Below are 17,995 nucleotides of genomic sequence, written 5' to 3'. Positions count from 1 at the left end.
ATTTCTAGATTCTTGGCTTCCTCTCGGTCTCTCAGTGTTCATTTTAGGCTGGAGGTGGTGGCACACACCTTTAATCCCAGCACTGAGAAGGCAGAGGCCGGCAGATCTCTGTAAGTTTAAGACCAGCCTGGTCTACAGAGTGAGTTCCAGGACAGCCAAGGCTACCCAGTGAAACCCTGTCTTTCCCCCTTCACTTCTCCGTCTTGCTCCTGCACCCGCTGGCTCCAGCCAGAAGGTTTTTTATTTGTTTCTCATTATGGGTGCTTGTGAGCCACCATGTGGTTGCTGGGATTTGAACTCATGACCTCCAGAAGAGCAGTTGGTGCTCTTAACTGCTGAGCCATCTCACCAGCCTGAAACCCTGTCTTGAAAATACAAAAATAAGGGGCCAGAGTGATAGCTCAGTGGTTAAAAGCACTGACTGCTCTTCTGGAGGTCCTGAGTTCAATTCCCAGCACCCACATGGTAGCTCACAACCATCTGTAATGGGATCCGATGCCCTCTTCCAGCGTGCGGGTCTACATCAGATAGAGCACTCACATACACAAATGAACAATATTATGAACTGGTAATAGTGGTTCCTAGTCCCACAACAGCTGGTGGACTACTGGGGGACTACACTGCAAACAGGATGCAGACGGCTCACGGCGGTGCCTATGGCCTTCAAAGCCCTGAAAGAGGATGATCTGCCAGCCAGGTGAGAGGTCATTTAACTGACATGGTGGGGGGGGAGATATAAGGAAGGACTCTCAGGGGAGAGATGCTGCTAAAAACCCTATGTGTGATACACAGGGCAGGGTCCTTACAGCAAAGACTTACCCAGCCTCAAGTACTCACAGGGCAAAGGCTGGACAGCCTGCCTCGGGACTGTGACATAAACAATTACAGTGTGTTAAGATTGACGGGGCAAGCTGGGAGGCAGGGGGTAGCAGCACACACCTCTAATCCCAGCACAGGTGCATCTGAGTTCGAGGCCAGCCTGGTAGACGGAATGAGCTCCAGGACAATGAGGGCTACACAGAGAAACCCGGTCTCAAAACAACAACAACAACAATGACGGGGCAGCTAGGTTTTAAGTCCATCAACAGCACAGAGGAAGTAAACAGGCCAGACTATCCAGAAGGTTCTGTCAGGCACAGATGGAGTTATCTGACTCACAGACGTCCACAAGCCGGCTTCAACTTGACACCTTGACTTTGGAATCTCAGTACTGGTGCTGCCTACCCAGGGCTGCTAAGCGCTCTGAGCTCCCCATGACCTGCCTTTCTTACTGTATGTCCCTGAGGACAGCAGCGCCTGCCCTCTGCCACCCAAGGCCTCTCACCTTTAGCTCTCACTCTCCACGGAGCCTGATGTCACCTTCCTTCAGTCCCTGCTGACTCACTGTCCCCACTACTTAGTTGGGACTCAATCACATGCTGGCTGTGACGTCCTTTAATAGGGCCCATTGTTTACAGTTATAACTATAAAGTGGTCCTTTAATTTGACCACGGTTTGCCTCTAGGCTGACTGCTTCCTTAAGACGACTTCTCTGACACAACCTAGCAATCGCTTCCTGCATTAGGGCCACAACTAATGGTGCTAAAACGCACATGTTAAAAAGTGCATTAAGCATTGCAGTCTTTGTGTGGCGTGTTCATGACAACACGGACGCGTGGGACTGTAGGAAGAGTTGTTTACAGTGTGCACGGCTGCCGTACTGAATGGTTATCTGGCCCAGCAGATTAAGGAGGCCAGGGCTGAAATTGCTTTGGCTAATTCAAAGGCTGACTCCTCCAAACTGGCGTCAAGAAGACCCACTCCAGTGAGTTCTCATGGTGGGCTTTCATTAAAGAACAACAGAGAGGTCAAGGGCATGAACTGAGGCCATGCTGGGCTCAAATCTGCCCCTACTGTTCACTGGGTGTCTTGGATTAACTCCTTTACTTTGTCTCTCTGAGCCTCAGTTTCTTGCACCATAAAATGGGAACAATATAGTAGATGCCTCATAAGGTTGTTATGAGGATTAAATACTTTAACATACAAAATTCAAGCTAAGTATTTAGAACAGTGTCTCCCGCTCACAAGTACCAGCTCTCGGCGGCGGTGGCAGCATAAGACAGAAGAGACACTGTCACTGCAGGGTAACAGAGAGCTGCATCCTCAAGAGGCTTCGGAATACTGAACATAAATCTGGGCCCAGTTGCCAGGAATTCTGCTCTCCTGAGTCAGTCTTCTCCCAGTCTTCCCTCTCTCATGTTCCTTTAGCTAGCTACCTGGCTGGGAGAAGACAAGAAGATTTGCTCACCCACTTGGAGAGAAGACATAGGACTTACACCCATCACTGTGGGAATTACCGGAAACAAGCAGTTGACAGGAAGTTATTACCTATCAAGAAACCCTTCCTCCCGACAGCAGAGTAGGACAGGTGTCTTGTCTGCTCTCTGTCACTCAGCCACCAGGTTCCAGGGACTCTGGCCCTGGAACCCTATGTGCCTTGTGGAGGCCAAGCGACAGACCTGTGCTCAGATGCCTATCTGTTCTAAGGGTTCTTCCTAAGAGATAGCCTGTGCTAATATTCATCCTGAGATGGAGCCTGTGCTAGTATCTATCTGCTTGTTTTAAAACTGTACAGTAGAAACACAAACTCCTAATAAAACACAGAGCAGGGCTAGGTATGGAGGCACATGCCTTTAATTCCAGTGCTCAGGAAGGAAGAAGCAGACAGATTGAGAGTTTAACGCCAACCTGGTCTACAGAGCCAGTTCCCAGACAGCCAGGGCTACAAAGAGAAACATTGCATCAAAAAACAAAACAAAACAAAAAATTGTATTTGCTCAAAAAACACATAAGAAAACAGAAAAGAAACAAGGTTTCAGTCTGGCCCTCACCCCTCTAGAGGTAAACATTTTCTTCCCATTCAATGTCCTTAGGGACTTTTATATTACATTTATTTGTTTTACTTTTTGTTTTGTTTCCAGACAGTGTTTCTTTGTATAGCCCTGGCTGTCCTAGAACTCACTCTGTAGACCAGGCTGGCCTTGAACTCAAGAGATTGACCTGCCTCTGCCTCCCAAAGGCGTGTGCCCGATTTGCCTGTTTTATTATTGCTTGTCTGTACTTGACAGTGCTGTGCCCACAGCCCAACAAGTCATTTCCTTCCTGGGGCACATCCGGGTCAACTTTTAGACATTTTTAGATGTTTGTTTGCTGGCTTGTCTGGCTGTTTGTTGCTATTAGGGATTGAACCTAGGACTTGATGGCATGCTGGCTTAGCTAGCCCTCTCCCACTGATCTGCACCTCCCCAAGAGATTACACTTCCGCTATGTAACTACCCAGTTATTGGCAACACCACTGTTACCAGGAAGTCTGATCCAACGTGTACTCTACCAGCTGACTGCTTTGCCAAAAGATTGATTTTTTTCAAAAGTCTGTTTATAAACTTCAAAACACTGGGTGAATCTGAATGCAGTCTGACTTCGAAATATAGATGTAACTACATTATTACTATTCAAGTATAAATGTAATGTAAAAGTTAAAATCAGTGGAATTAGGTGTATGCTCCATGTCTCTAATTCTAACACTCAGAAGACTGAGGTAGGTGGCTCACGTGTAAGGCCAGTCGGCGCTACACAGTAATTTCCAGGCCAGCCTGGGCTGTAAAGGAAAGGGAAGGAAGAAGGAAAAGCTGAAAGGGGAGGCAATCAATGGAGAAAAAAATCCAGGGCAAACCAAACTTCTACGTTGGAAAGGCTACCTTACCTCTAGGTTCTGTCCCAAACACATGCCCTTTGCCTCTATCCTGCAGGAGAGATGGTGAAGTTGCTTGATCATAAACTAGTTTCTTTTAATTAGAAAAAGAAAGGATGAAAACCTTTCTAATGATCCTGACCTGGAGAGGTGGGAATTAGTAAGTCTTGCATTCCTGAGATCCAGCGCAGAGGCTGGGAGAGAGGTCTGCATCGCCCCACAGACAGCAACTGCTTTTTCTTCCTCTGCTAATAAATTACAGGCCGACTTGAACAGATGTCAGGTTGGCATTCAAAACCTAAAATATAGCTGAAAAGCAAGTTATGACTAATACAAGGAAAAAAGATGAATGTCAGAAACCTTCATTTTTTTTCCCTCCCCTTTTTTCAAATTTCAGATAAGCTCTTTAGCCTCAGGGCTCCGTTCACAGCGCCCGCCCGCCTGGGAGTTCGCAGAGATGTCTTAACCCCCATTTAAATTGCAACCTCTCCCTGGAGTGGGGGTGTGAGATGCATTCCCAGACTGTCAGTGTTTACGTTAATCTTAGCGAGAGCTCCCTTTCTCCACAATGTGGCGCTCACAGAGCACACAGCCCTTTCTTCCCCATGTCTTATTTGTGATGCCCTTAGCTCTTAGCATTCGAGGGATTCTGGATGTGACTGAAAGGCCCCTTACAGCCTTGCCTTCAGAAGAGCTGTAGTCTCGCACCAGAGGAGAGCTGCTTTCCTCTTGAATTTGAAAAGAAATCTTAAGCATGAAGGTTGGAAATGGACTTAGGGAGGGATAGGGAAAGGGGGACAAAGAGAACCCATTCAAAGAGTGGGTCAGAAGTCCTTAGGAAGGGGCAGTGACTGTGTCTCTGGGCCCCTACACCCTTTTCCTGGCTCTCAAGACACTGCCCCTCTCCGCGGGGAGATGTGAACATACTCCCAGGATGCCCCTCTCCGCGGGGAGATGTGAACATATTTCCAGGATGCCCCTCTCCGCGGGGAGATGTGAACATATTTCCAGGATGCCCCTCTCCGCGGGGAGATGTGAACATATTTCCAGGATGGGGTTCAGAGCCGCTGAGTGGCTTGTTCGCTGATACTCCAGTGCTCTTAAAAAGAATTTGTTCTTTGACTCTTAACATTTATGAGGATATTGCCAGGGACACTGAAAATGAAGTTTCTTCACAGAAACACCCTTTGCCAACACAAGAGCTACAATGAGAAGCGAGGTGATCCATCACTCATTTATCCATCCCAACTGTCCTCCACAAAACAGTATGCAAGGGGTAAGCACAGAAAATGTGGGAACAGGGCATCGGAGACCGCTCAAGGGCAGCCGTTAGCCATTGAGCTTGCCCACCTAACCTTCCAATGCTGGCTTCTGATGTTCACACTGATAAGCTACACCCTGCCACGGCGGGACAAATGGTGGCACTGTCATCCCGGGTAGGAAGGACTAAAGGGATTGCTGATTAAGGATTACCTGTGTGTGTGTGTGTGTGTGTGTGTGTGTGTGTGTGTGTGTGGTGTTGTTATGTGTATATGTCTTGTTGTTGCTGTTGTTGTTTTGGTTTGGTTTGATTTGGTTTGTTTTGTGTTTTAAAGATGGGCTTTCTCTCTATATCAGAGTCCAGGCTGCCCTGGAACTCACTTTGTAGACCAGGCTGGCCTCAAACTCATATAGATCCATCCATCTCTCTGCCTCCAGAGTGCTGGATGTGTGCCACCAAGCCCAGCTAGGATTTCCTGAGTTTTAATTCTACTAAAAAAAAAAATTAAAAAGGCAGGAAGGTAGATAGAACTGGCCTGGAAGCATGAGAATCGTCTGCAGGAGTCCGGCCTCGCCTGCTCTCTAGGTCTACCTCATAACTGTGTCTCTGCTGTAACCCCTTCATCACCACAATAATCCAATTTCTATTTTCACTTTTTAGAAGAAAATATGAAATTTTACAACCAATGAAAGATATAAATTACCTCAAGATGTGACTATCAGTGATACAAAGGCTAGAAGAAAAAATTATTGTCTCACTTTCTAAATTAGAAATCTTGATATACATACAATGATAAATGTACATATGCAAAACAAATCCAAATAACACTTTTATTTCAACATAAGTATAACTCCAGAGTTCACGGGAGAGACCAAAAGGATAAAGTTTTCACCTTATAATCTACAGAAATTATTATTTTCTAAATATCTTTTCTCATTTGATTGATTTAACTCCTCTTACACTGTCTAGTTATTAAACCTACAAGATATATTATCAAATCTACTAACTGAACAAAGAGTGAAAAAAATCAATTATATTTTCACCTCGCAGAGGAAGGAACATAAACCACAGCTAAGTGAACACATGCAATTTTATTTCTATTTGGCTGGATTGTTGTCAAAGTCAGGTGTATATTCGATTCTTATGCAGAGCTTTTTACTTTTACCAAGCCAAACGATAACGTTTGCCAAGTCCTTCTTGGAGGGCAATGAAATGCTTTATTAACCCCCCCCAAAATTTAAAGGAAAAAGGGAACCTCAAGAAATGATATCTACATAAAAGATAATTATTTCTCAGACATCACCGCCGCCCCCCCCCCCCTCGCCCTTTTCTTTAAAAGAGATACTCAGGCACTTCTTTTAAAATAAGGAAAGCAGAAGAGTTTTGTTGTTTTTTGTTCTGTGTTGTTTTGTTTTTAATTCAGCTCAAAAGCCCAGGTCACTTTACAGCAGGCTGTTGTTTAAATTAAATGATGATACGTGCTTCTTGATGGAAGAAAGTTATGGCAGGATACTTTTAAAAGAATAAAATTTTTGTGTGTATCTTAAAATAGTATTAAGTGTAATTTAAAAAAAAGCCATAAAAACAGCTGTGGACAGCAACACTCAGCATCCATGGCCCTTGGTCACCAAGCCCGATGCTTCAGCAGACATCTACTATAGGCCATTTCTTCTCAAACATATCAACGGCGATCGAGTCTGGGGCAAACCACGCTTGCTCTCGGTTCAGCTGGGAGGAGGCTCAGCACCACACCACCCCCTGGAACAGCTCCGGCCGGCCGGCCAGCCGGACCCCACAAACAGTACAGACAGAAGGATTTCCCTCTCCCAGGGCTCAGCCCGGAAACCGGCACAAATCCTCCGCAAGAATAACATGCAACACTCAACATTTAGAATCAGCCCATCAACTCAATATTTACCTAAAATATATTTAAAAAATATTTCCAAGTCTTGATCAAAACGCCTTAAGGATTTACTGAGCCTCAAAATACATATTATTGGGCAGTGAACTGCTACATTTCTTCCAGCTTTCCAAATTAGAGTCTTTTTTTTTTTTATGGATTTGTCCTTTGTATCTTCCAGATAAGAAGTATGTCACTGTCATTTCAAGCCGTATAAAACTCAGGTGATGAGGGTCTCTGTCATTTTGTCTTAATCCAATTCTAAACTCGACCTTTACCCAGCGAACAGGTGTGTGCTGTGCTTGTAATTTACCAGAGTGAGCGACGGAGCAGAGAGGAGACAGACAAGCGGCTAATGCAGCCCAGGCTTCCAGGGCTGGCCAGGAAAGCAGCTCTTGTCCACCATGATGAATACACTCTTATCTCCCGGTAGCCATTTAAAGAGGAAAAATGGGGGAGGGGAGGTAGAACATTTATATTCCTCCAGCTTTTTGGATCCTGTTTTCATACTCAGTCTGCAAGACACTATTATAAATTCCTTTCTCAGATACTGTGCGGCTCACACTCCCAGCCAACCAGTGATACGGATTTGAAAACAGTCCTGACAGTATTTCCACTGGGCAAAGCAAATCACTTCACACAGATAAATTAAATAAACCGTCAAGAGAAAAGTGACAAATGAAGAGAGTGAGTATTTCTTCACGTGCAGTATGGAGACTCCCATATGTCTCCTGCACTTGTCTCTGGGCATCAGACTTATCTAATTAAAAGCCTTGCCAACTATCCATTTGCTGGACGAAGAAGTGCTGATCAGGACGGTAGGCAGCAAGCACAACACAATCTGGCAGCCAGCAGCCGCGCAGCGTCCCTGGCCGATGGGCAGTTACAGCTTGTCAGGTAAACCTGACCCACAGTGGGTCCTCGGAACCAGGGACCATTTGTAAAATACCCACAGAAAAACAGCGTAACCCAAACAAACACAATGGAGCATCCAAAAGTGCCATTTCTATTCTCTCTCCCATAAGGGAGAATGCGTGGAGTTTCTCGTGAAACTCAATGTTTTTTTTTGCTTTTTGTTTTTTGAGGGGGAGGTTAGAAGGGATGTTTTCCAAGAAGTTAAAATCAGAAATACTTGGGTGGATTTGAAGTCATTTCAAACTACCGAGAAAAGCTTCTTGTCACCTATGTGCTTCCTTAGGAGCACAAGGCTTGGTCAGAAACTCACCCATCTGTTCCACGATCTCCGGAGGGAACACTCTCGAAGCAAACGCTCGTCGGAAAATATCTGAGAACTCCTTATCCAGGCCGCCGATCCCCATCTTCTCAAAGTTCCAGTCCGGATTGATGATGGACTGGCGATTCTCCTTGGTTTTAGCTTTGCCTGTGTCAAACAAATAGAACCAAACTCGTGAGGAAAAGACCATGGGTGCGTATAAAAAGGACAGGTGCCCTGGATGTCAACACACAGCTATTGCGTAAAGGTGGACGGCATGCTCTTGGGGGATTGTCTAGTGAGAAGGGTCATCTTTCCTATCGTGTTTGGTCTCCCTTCACGGTCAGTAATAAACTTCCAAACCCAACTAAACTGATGCTCATATAGGCTACCTGCATTCAGTCCACAGAACTCCCTTTCGGTAACCTTTAATCCAACCAAATGAACCTAGATGTTGAAAGGAAACACCACGTGTATGTCTGATATGAATTCCGCTAACTCCAGAAGTGTCCCTGACAGCAAGTGCTGGCTCACAGCTCCTAGTAAGTGTGCGTGAGATATACACATCTACCTAGACCTCGGCCTATGAAGATATGTGGAATGAATCTGGTGGCTTGTCACATGGAGACAAGAAACATTCTGAACACTTTAATGACTGAAAAAGTTAGACTTACAAATTCTCTCGTGATACAAACTGTTTAATTTAAATGTCAGACTGCCACCTAAAGTAACTCCAGAGAACTGCGCCTGTCTCAGACACAAAGAACAAGATACCTTACAGCAGGCTCTAAACAAAAAAGGGAGAAATAAGGGTTTTACAAAGCCAAAGAAGTAAACACCACACTAAAAAAATAAGTAAAAATAAATTAAAAATAAATTCAGATAATAATTTTCTGGTTAGAATTTTGTAGACAAAAGCTTTCCTTTAGGTGTTCAAAAATATTTTGCTTATACTCTACTGCCCTCTTGTGGTCAGATTTACTGTGACCCAAATTACTATACAAATTCATTTTCCAACTGAAATCACGTCTTCAGTTACTTGAAAACACCTACACTGTGGAAAAGTTATAGAACTGCCTTGGGATAAGATATTTTAACAAAAGGTATACAAAATTAAAATACAAGAAAATCATATCATAAACATCCTGTGTCGGTAATTGGACATTATGATAATAGCCTTCATAAAAATGGTATTTTGGGAGGGCATTAAAATCATATTGTAGAGATATATTTAAGATGCTTGAACATGATAATCAAAAAAAAAAAAAGCAAATTAGGGGTTACTGATATGGCCTGGTGAGTTAAGGTTCTTGTGGACTGATAGCCTGAGTTTGAAACCTACAGCTCACAGTGTAACTGACTCAAAAGTTGTCCTCTGACCTCCACATCCAATTTAGAGTGTGAGTTTTTTTTAGCGAACGCTTGTCCAGAGGCACGGTGATGTGTGCCTTTGGTCCTAGCATGTTAGATAGAGCACTGGGAGCCAGAGGGCTACAAGTTCACAGTAAGTCTGGGCTGTCGAGATGGCTCAGCAGTTAAGATCACGTTCTGCTCTTGCAGAAGACCCTAGCTGGATTCCCAGCACTTATGCTGGGAGGCTTAGAACCACAACTTTCAGGGGATCTGATAATGTCCCTCCAGTCTCCATGGACACCTGCTCACAGTACACAAACACAGATAGACACACAATGAAAAATAAAAAAATATTTTGCTAAAATGGTAAGAGAGAAATAGCAACAGAGACTAGTAAATTTATTGATTAAAAAAAGAAACAAAGAACAAAAAAAAACAAGAAACAAACAAAACAAAAAATGCCCCAAAACTACATTAAAAACAAAGTTAAGTAATTTTGGAAAACGCTGTGTAGCCAATGAAAAACTTCTCTATTCTATTGGGATAGACATGAACATAAATTTGAGTTAGTAAATCATTATTTATATAAGCTGCTGTTCTTAGAGTTTAAACTGCATCATTTTAATATATCAAAGTAAGGCTAGTAAACAAGATCCAATCTGTTGGAAAGATTGCACACTAATCACCCATCACTAAAGAACAGTGAGGACGATTCTGCTTTTTAACACAGCAATTAGCTGTGGGGCTGACCAGTGATGAAGGTCACAAAAGATAATGAAATCCTGAGGGACCGTCAGAGCCTGGAGAAGACTCGCACAAAGAAGCTACGTGTGGGGTGGGATGATCGTGCATGAGATCTGGAAGAGGCAAAGGGCATAATGGAAAACCTGGTGCAATCCAAGCCAAGACAGCAGTCTGGGCAGCAGCAATGGATCCCTGGGAATTTGTCTCGGTAACTGCACTGTACGATGTCCACACCATGGGGATATGGCAATGGCTGCTGGGATTCTGTGAGCCACATATACAAATCTTTGTGAGCCTAAAATTATCTTAGAATTTCAAACCAAGAAATGTCATTGTTTCTTTTTGTTTTAAGTATCATGGCTATGAGCAAAGGAAATTAAAATGTACCTATGTGTTTCACATTGTACCTATGTGTTGTTACAGCTGGACTGGGCACGCCAGCTGAAGGCTTTAGACCTTGCATCAGCGCATCGGACAGTGCAAGCCTTAGGGTAGGGGCTCCCTTCTCCGCCACCCGATAACCACTTTACACATCTCACATGTAATCAGAGACATTGCTACTTCATTTGAAATTTTCTAAAACTGTACATCTTACCAATAAGATTGAGTGACGAATTTTCTGCTTTTTCAAATGCAACTTGACTGTTTCCAACAACCAGTCCGACTTCAATCTGTACAGAAAGATGATAATTAGTACGCTACAGGCGTTTCAAAGCAAGGCTAGACTTGAGGGGGAAATGAAGTCTTTTCAGTGCAAAGCGAGCATTGCCAGCAGTCATCTGAGCTACATTCACTTTTCTCACAGCTATCTTCCACAGTTCCTACATGGCAAAGTGTGCGTCTTCAGTCAGTCTCTGACGGATACTAGAGACGGGCATTCAGCTAGTACAGACAAGCAAATCTGCGGTTAGGTATGCTTTCTTTAATTTCTATTTCAGTAGCAATACTGGCTACAGCAAGAGTGAGGGGCTCAGAGGGAGAACGCACAGTATGGAAAGCTACAGCAGGCAAACAGTCAGAAACATATCAGCCTGTGCAAGCCCTGTCAGAAAGATTACCGAACCAAGACTAGGAAAAGGCGTACCTTCTGCCTTTTGCCTGACGCAGGCTCTCCCTTCAGGATGCTGGGATCCATGGCTTCAATGTCCTTCACCAGTAATCCAAAGAGCTTGTCATTGAAGCTAAAGACAAGCTGAGAGAAGGAAGGGGAGGAAGGTTAGCCCATGGCACAGTGGCTTTCTGCTACGTCACCAATGCTTTCCAAAGGTGAAAAAGCAGTTTTCTTTCGAATGTCCTTCTCGAGTCAGCTCCACAGTCACACCATCACAGACCCAGCGACCGGAAAAGAAAACCTGTGCGTTCGTATGACGGGAGGTGACTTAGTCAACACTCACAAACACTTTGGGAAACTACTACTAAGAAAACCGAGATCCAGCAAGGCAGAGATGGTGCGGGCCTTGAATCCCAGCACTCGGGAGTCAGAGGCAGGAGGATCTCTGCCAGCTCGAGGCCAGCCCAGTGTATAAAGCAGAAAGTCAAGGTTTCACAGAGAGACCTAGTCTCAAAAAACAAAAACAAAAACAAAAATGGCTGAGATCCAGAAACAGACCAAGGATCAGGGCTCAGACACAGTAATGGCAGTCCTGGGTCAGCCTTCCTATAAATCCACAATGCCAGCCACACAGCTCAGAGAGCCTTGTAAACCCAGTAGTCCATTTATCAAGTACCTGCAGAGTGCCTTCCACAAGCTGTGCCTCCCTATGTGTTGAGATGGCATAGAAAATACCGACTGTGCCATACGACTGCTGCCAAGAACGGGCACTTGGTTGGGGTCAGATAGGTTTTTCATACATATATTCTCAAGGATTTTCTTTAATGGTCTTACGGACATCTACATCTTATTGGGTTCTTAATTTTTTACAGACATCAAAGAGTTTCAATTAAGTACCAAAGCTAAAGTCAAACGGAAAAACTCACAAGCTAAAAACAAAAATAGGCTCAAAATTTCCAGGAATACAGCACAGCAATAAGACAAAAACAAAAAGTAAAACCCCAAACACCAATGACCCAACAGCGATGGACAGCAGTCAACAAGTGCAGTTGGTGGCATCCTGGAGCCTCCCGGGTGACCTGAGGCAAACGGTGGCAGCAGCTTGAGCCCTGATCCTTCCACCCGAGAGCACCGGGCACCAGGCACCGGGCTGGCGCCACCTCCTGCTGTTCCAACTGGAAAGTTCTGCAGCACCAGAAACTGAGCCTTCTCTGTTCCCTGCTGATCTGCCACAAAAATAGTGACTGCGATCTACTTTATGCTATGAAATATTGATTGTGCTCTTATCTAAGTCCCCAGCTGTGCATCCATGGGCACAGGATTTACCTTCTCTCGACCTAAAGTTCTCCATCTGAGAGGAAGTTGGACAGGAAAGTCTCCAAGGTTCACTTTAATTCTAATGCTTTCTTCTTATTTAACCTTCTTCCTTTTTTTTTAGTTTGTTTTTTGTTTGTTTTGCTTTTTTGTGTATGTTTTTCTTCTTTCTTCCTTCCTTCTTTCCTTCTTTCCTTCCTTCTTTCCTTCCTTCCTTCCTTCCTTCCTTCCTTCCTTCCTTCCTTCCTTCCTTCCTTCCTTTCTTTCTTTCTTTTTTTTTTTTTTGAGACAGGGTTTTACTATGTAGACCAGGCTGGCCTGGAACTCACAGAGACCCACTTGCCTCTGCCTCCTAGAGCTGTGATTTAAAGTGTGAGCCACTACACTCAGCTAATTGCTAGGCTTTCTTTAAAAACACAGTATATTTTGTTCCTGTACATCAGTAATTCAGGTTCTTCCTGCAAAAGTTTAATATAATATATGAATACTTTAGACTGCTATCCTTCCAGATTTATCAGGAAAAATGAAATAAAAGTTAACACTCTGGCCACTCCTACAGCTCTTGCCATCCACGCTGCCCTCCCTCCCTCCCTCCCTCCCTCCCTCCCTCTTAGCATTCTTCCTGAGACAGAGACCTCAGGGCAGGATAGATGCACCCTTAGCCCTGACAGTGCGGGCGTTCAGCAATGCCAGACGCTTTGGTACCAAGATCCTGCTGTTTACTTTTAAACTTTTGAGGACCCAAAGAGCTTATGTGGAATGCATCTACTGAGATTTACCATTCTAGAGATTAGAGGAGAAAAAAAATTAAATGTATTTATTTAAGACAAAATCACTTTCTAAAACAAAAATGGGGGGAACAGTTTTGCAAATCACTTTACTGTCTGGCTTACTGGAGCAGCCAGATGCTCACACCTGCTCTGGCAGTCAGGGCGCCTGTACAATGTATGGCTTCATACTCCCTTTTTAACTCTTTTGGGACAAGGTCCCATGTAACCCTGGCTGGCCTCAGACTTGCTTTGTAACCAAAGATGCATGACCCTAAACTCCTGATCTTCCTGCCTCTACTGCCTCGTGCTGGACTGGACACTCACCACAGCTGGTTTTCCTGTGGTACCAGGGCTGCTAGTAAAGGCCAGGCTTTGTGCATGCTGGGAAGCTCTTTACCAGATAAGCATGCTTTATGTTTAATAGAATGTTTTTCCTGGATATTAATCATCTGACAGTGACTGAAGTGTAAAAAGAGGCAGTGCTGGCAAACGTTGGCTGGTGAGAGCTTCCAGTGACACTAAGCTTCAGAAACTCTCCAATGAACTTGATGTTATAGATACTTAATTTTTTTAAAAATCTCCGGAAGACCGCCCTCACTGTGTGTGTGCATGCCCACATATACGCAGGTGTGCATGCAACACATGTGTAGAAGCCAGCCAGAGGTGAACCACAAGCATTGCTCCTCCACTGCTTTCCACACTATTCCCGCAGCCCCCCTATTTTTGAGCCAGGGCTTCTCACTGAACCCGGAGCTCATCAGTTTGGGCTACGCCAGCCAGCCAGGGTCTCAAGGGCTCCTGTCTCTGTCTTCCCAGCAGTAGAACTACGAGCGCGAACATCCCGCCACTCCCGGCTTTTTGGCTGGGTGCTGGGGGTCAAACTCGGGACTCCAGGTTTGCTCCGAAGGCACGGTCCTGACTTCCGAGCTATCTCCCCAGCCCCAAGTTCTGCTTTCTACAAAAAATATACTAGCGACATAAGAAGACTTTCCAGAAACAAATCTCATGTCCCACAATGAGAAAAACCAAACCATTTCAGACTATGTATCTCTACCGTGTTCCCAAATCTGCAGGGAGAAAACCTGCTGTGACGATCGTAACACAATTTCAAAGACTTTTAAAAACTGTTCACGTATATGAGTGTGTGTGCCATGTGCAGGTGCCCTCGGAGGCCGGCCCGCCAGCCGGATCTGAAGCTGGAGGCACTGGCAGTTGTGAGCTGCCCCACGTGAGTGCCGGGCAGTGAACTTGGATCCCACAGAACAGCCAGTGCTCGCCAGTGCTCGGAGCTGCTGAGCCATCTCCGGCCTTCCGCAGCCGTGGGAAGCTTTTGTGAACAGACCCCTGTAGCTTCGGCAAACTCCTCCTTCAGTTTGCCTGGGACTTTCCCTGTGACAACCTCCTTCCTCCTCACAGCTCTTCCAAAGCAGAACCCTGGACACCAGCATTTGGTTCTCTACAAAGGGAAGGCGTGGGCGCGCTTGTGCCTACCTGCTGACCCACTGAGAAGGCCTGGTTGTTGAACTGCTGGATGAACTCGGCTGCCATCTTGTCCGTGTCATAAGGGTTGGAGTCGATGTTCTTTTTCTGCAGGAAGTCGATCTCGATGGTCATTGTGCCGATGCATTGCTTGGCTTTGTCAAACGAATATAAGGCAACTAGGAGGAGGAACCACGGGGACACCAAAATTTATGTTTCTACTTACAAAGAGTTCAGCATGCGGCAAAATAGCAACACTTGACCAAGACTGAGCTCCCTGTGCGCTTCCCCAGAGGATCACATAGGCACAAACTTAAAAATTAATAGTCAGAGATTTCCTTACCTGTGTTAAGGAGAAAATATTAAATGATACTCTCCCTCACCTCCGACCCCTCATCTCTCCATGGCAAGAAAACAAAAACAAAAACAAAAACAAAAAACCCCACCACATCACTCTTCACAGTCCCTGCACCTCCCTACTCCTGATTTAAGAGAGGACAATGTGACAACGTGGGTGGCCTCAGTGGTTTTGGCACAGCATGTGGTTATCAAAGACGATGTTTCTACTTACATCTAAGAATTTGGTGCATGAGGGAGGTGGGCAGATTCCTTGTCCTAAGAAGGTCAGCAGGAGGAAGTAAAAAGTGGGGTGGGGTGGGGCACCTGAGACTCAGTGTTTCCAGGGGTTGGGTTCCTGCAGTGTAGTTCTAGCTTGTGTTTCTTTGTAACACTGCAGTGTGTTTACTGAGCCACACTGTAACCAGAGCTGTAGCCCTTCCCCCACAGCACAAGACAAGCATGTAGAAAGCGCCAAGTAAGGAGATTCTTGCTTAAGCCTTGGGAGGAGTTTGTAACTAGCTTTTTAGGCTATAATGTCATAAACTTAAATATTAAAGCACTACATATAAATTTGTATTACATTATAACTATTCAGGTCCCAATGCTTACTGTACAATACAAAGTTCATATATCATATTGATAGAAATGGGTATTAAAAGAAAATTTCTCAATGATACATAATTGTATAGAGCATTTTCCGTGTGGGTGGGGGGAAAGGCTCATTTTTAAAAATCAGCCTGTACGTGTTAATAAGGGATGGTTTCTTTTCTTTCTTTCTTTTCTTTTCTTCCCCCCCCCCCCCCCCAGACAGGGTTTCTCTGTGTAGCCCTGGCTGTCCTGGAACTCACTCTGTAGACCAGGCTGGCCTCGAACTCAGAAATCCCCCTCCTCTGCTTTCCAAGTGCTGGGATTAAAGGTGTGTGCCACCACTGCCCGGCAAGGGCTGGTTTCTAAACAAACTTTTAAAGCCAGACATATCACACTGTAGCATTCAATCCTGGGAGCACCAGGAGGAGTGGAAAAGCACCCAGGAAAGTCCAAGGGCACTGTTACACTTGACTTTCTCCAACAGGGCAACTTGATCATGCCCAGCAGGAGGAGCCCACCCTGCCCTAAGGCGCATATGCACTTGTGTCTCTTAGTGAGGCCCCGACCACGACCACCGCAGCAGAAGTGTTTGTGAGCAGTTGCCACTGGGCTGACTCAGCCTTGCCTGACGCTCCACTCAGAGTCTGCAGGGCCCCAGGCTCTGGGGCTGCTACACACCATAGGTTAGTCATGCTCATTCTAATCTGTTTGTGCTAGAGATGCTTGGTAGAGTAATTATACAATTTAATTAGTTAAAATATGAAATTTTGACATTCTACAATTGTGGAAAACACTTTAAAGTTTGTTCCTAAAAATGAAAAAAAAAAAAAAACCAGCTAAGCATGAACAAAAAATTAGAAAGTTTATGGATAAAAGCCACAAAAATCCAATAGAGGGACTGGGGAGATATCTTAGTGATTAGAGAGGCCCTAGGTTCAATTCCGGCCCCCACAGGGTGGTGCACAATCATGAAACTCCAGTTTCAGAGGATCTGACGGTCTCTTCCCTCCTCCATGGGCACCAGGCACACACACATACATGCAAGCAAAACACCCATGCACATGAAATAAAAAAAAAACAAAACAAGAACAACTTTTTAAAATCCCAAAAGTATTTCAACATGTTCTCTCACATGTTTTAAAAGACCTAAGTTCTCCTATAGAGCTCAAGACTAAATTTTATACACACAAGACATACAGTGCTCTAGACCACAGACCTAACCCCCAAGAAAAGCCCTTTAACCAACCTTGCAGTTGACTAGCTTCCAGTCCCCAAACACTTGTGTCTATAGTACTCATAAGATGGGTGATGAAGGGGCTGGAGGCGGGGCTAGCGGCTAAGCTGTCTGCTTTTCCAGAGGACTAGAGTTCAAGTCCCTACCCCACATTGGGTGACTCACAACTATCCGTATCCCCAGTTCCAGGGGATCCAATGCTTCTCCACTGACAACCTCTCTTACACGTACACACCCACATATACACTCTCACACGTACGTACCCACATACACACTCTTACACGTACGCACCCATATACACACTCTTACACATACGCACCCACATACACACTCTCAAACGTACTCACCCACATACATACTTTCACACGTACTCACCCACATACATACTCTCACACATACACACCCACATACACACTCTCACACGTATGCAGCCACATACACACTCTTACACGTACGCACCCATATACACACTCTTACACATACGCACCCACATACACACTCTCACACATACTCACCCACATACACACTCTCACACGTACTCACCCCCACACACACTCTCACACGTACACACCCACATACACACTCTCACACGTACACACCCACATACACACTCTCACACGTACGCACCCACATACACACTCTCACATGTACACACCCATATACACACTCTCACAGTACGCACCCACATACACACTCTCAAACGTACTCACCCACACACACACTCTCACACGTACACACCCACATACACACTCTCACACGTACACACCCACATACACACTCTCACACGTACGCACCCACATACACACTCTCACATGTACACACCCATATGCACACTCTCACAGTACGCACCCACATACACACTCTCAAACGTACTCACCCACATACACACTCTCACACGTACTCCCCCACATATACACTCTCACATGTACTCCCCCACATACACACTCTCACACGTACACACCTACATACACACTCTCACACATACCCACATATACACTCTCACACGTACATACCCACAT

General features: G+C 45.0%; 1 protein-coding gene across 1 annotated transcript in view; it reads right to left on the bottom strand.

The window, feature by feature from the left end:
- The window catches only part of Nsf (N-ethylmaleimide sensitive factor, vesicle fusing ATPase), a 133,462-nt gene that overhangs the window by 81,008 nt on the left and 34,459 nt on the right, over positions 1-17,995 (bottom strand). Inside the window, exons 5-8 of the mRNA XM_052194373.1 lie at positions 14,828-14,994; positions 11,286-11,393; positions 10,797-10,872; positions 8,117-8,272 (exon numbers count right to left, since the gene is read on the bottom strand). Of these exons, the coding sequence (XP_052050333.1) occupies positions 8,117-8,272; positions 10,797-10,872; positions 11,286-11,393; positions 14,828-14,994 (507 nt within the window). The remainder of the gene's footprint in view (positions 1-8,116; positions 8,273-10,796; positions 10,873-11,285; positions 11,394-14,827; positions 14,995-17,995) is intronic.

Source organism: Apodemus sylvaticus, chromosome 10 (genome assembly GCF_947179515.1).
Source record: "Apodemus sylvaticus chromosome 10, mApoSyl1.1, whole genome shotgun sequence".
Lineage (NCBI taxonomy): Eukaryota > Metazoa > Chordata > Mammalia > Rodentia > Muridae > Apodemus > Apodemus sylvaticus.
The sequence above is the reverse complement of the archived record's forward strand: the minus strand, read 5'-3'. Positions and strand labels throughout refer to the sequence as shown.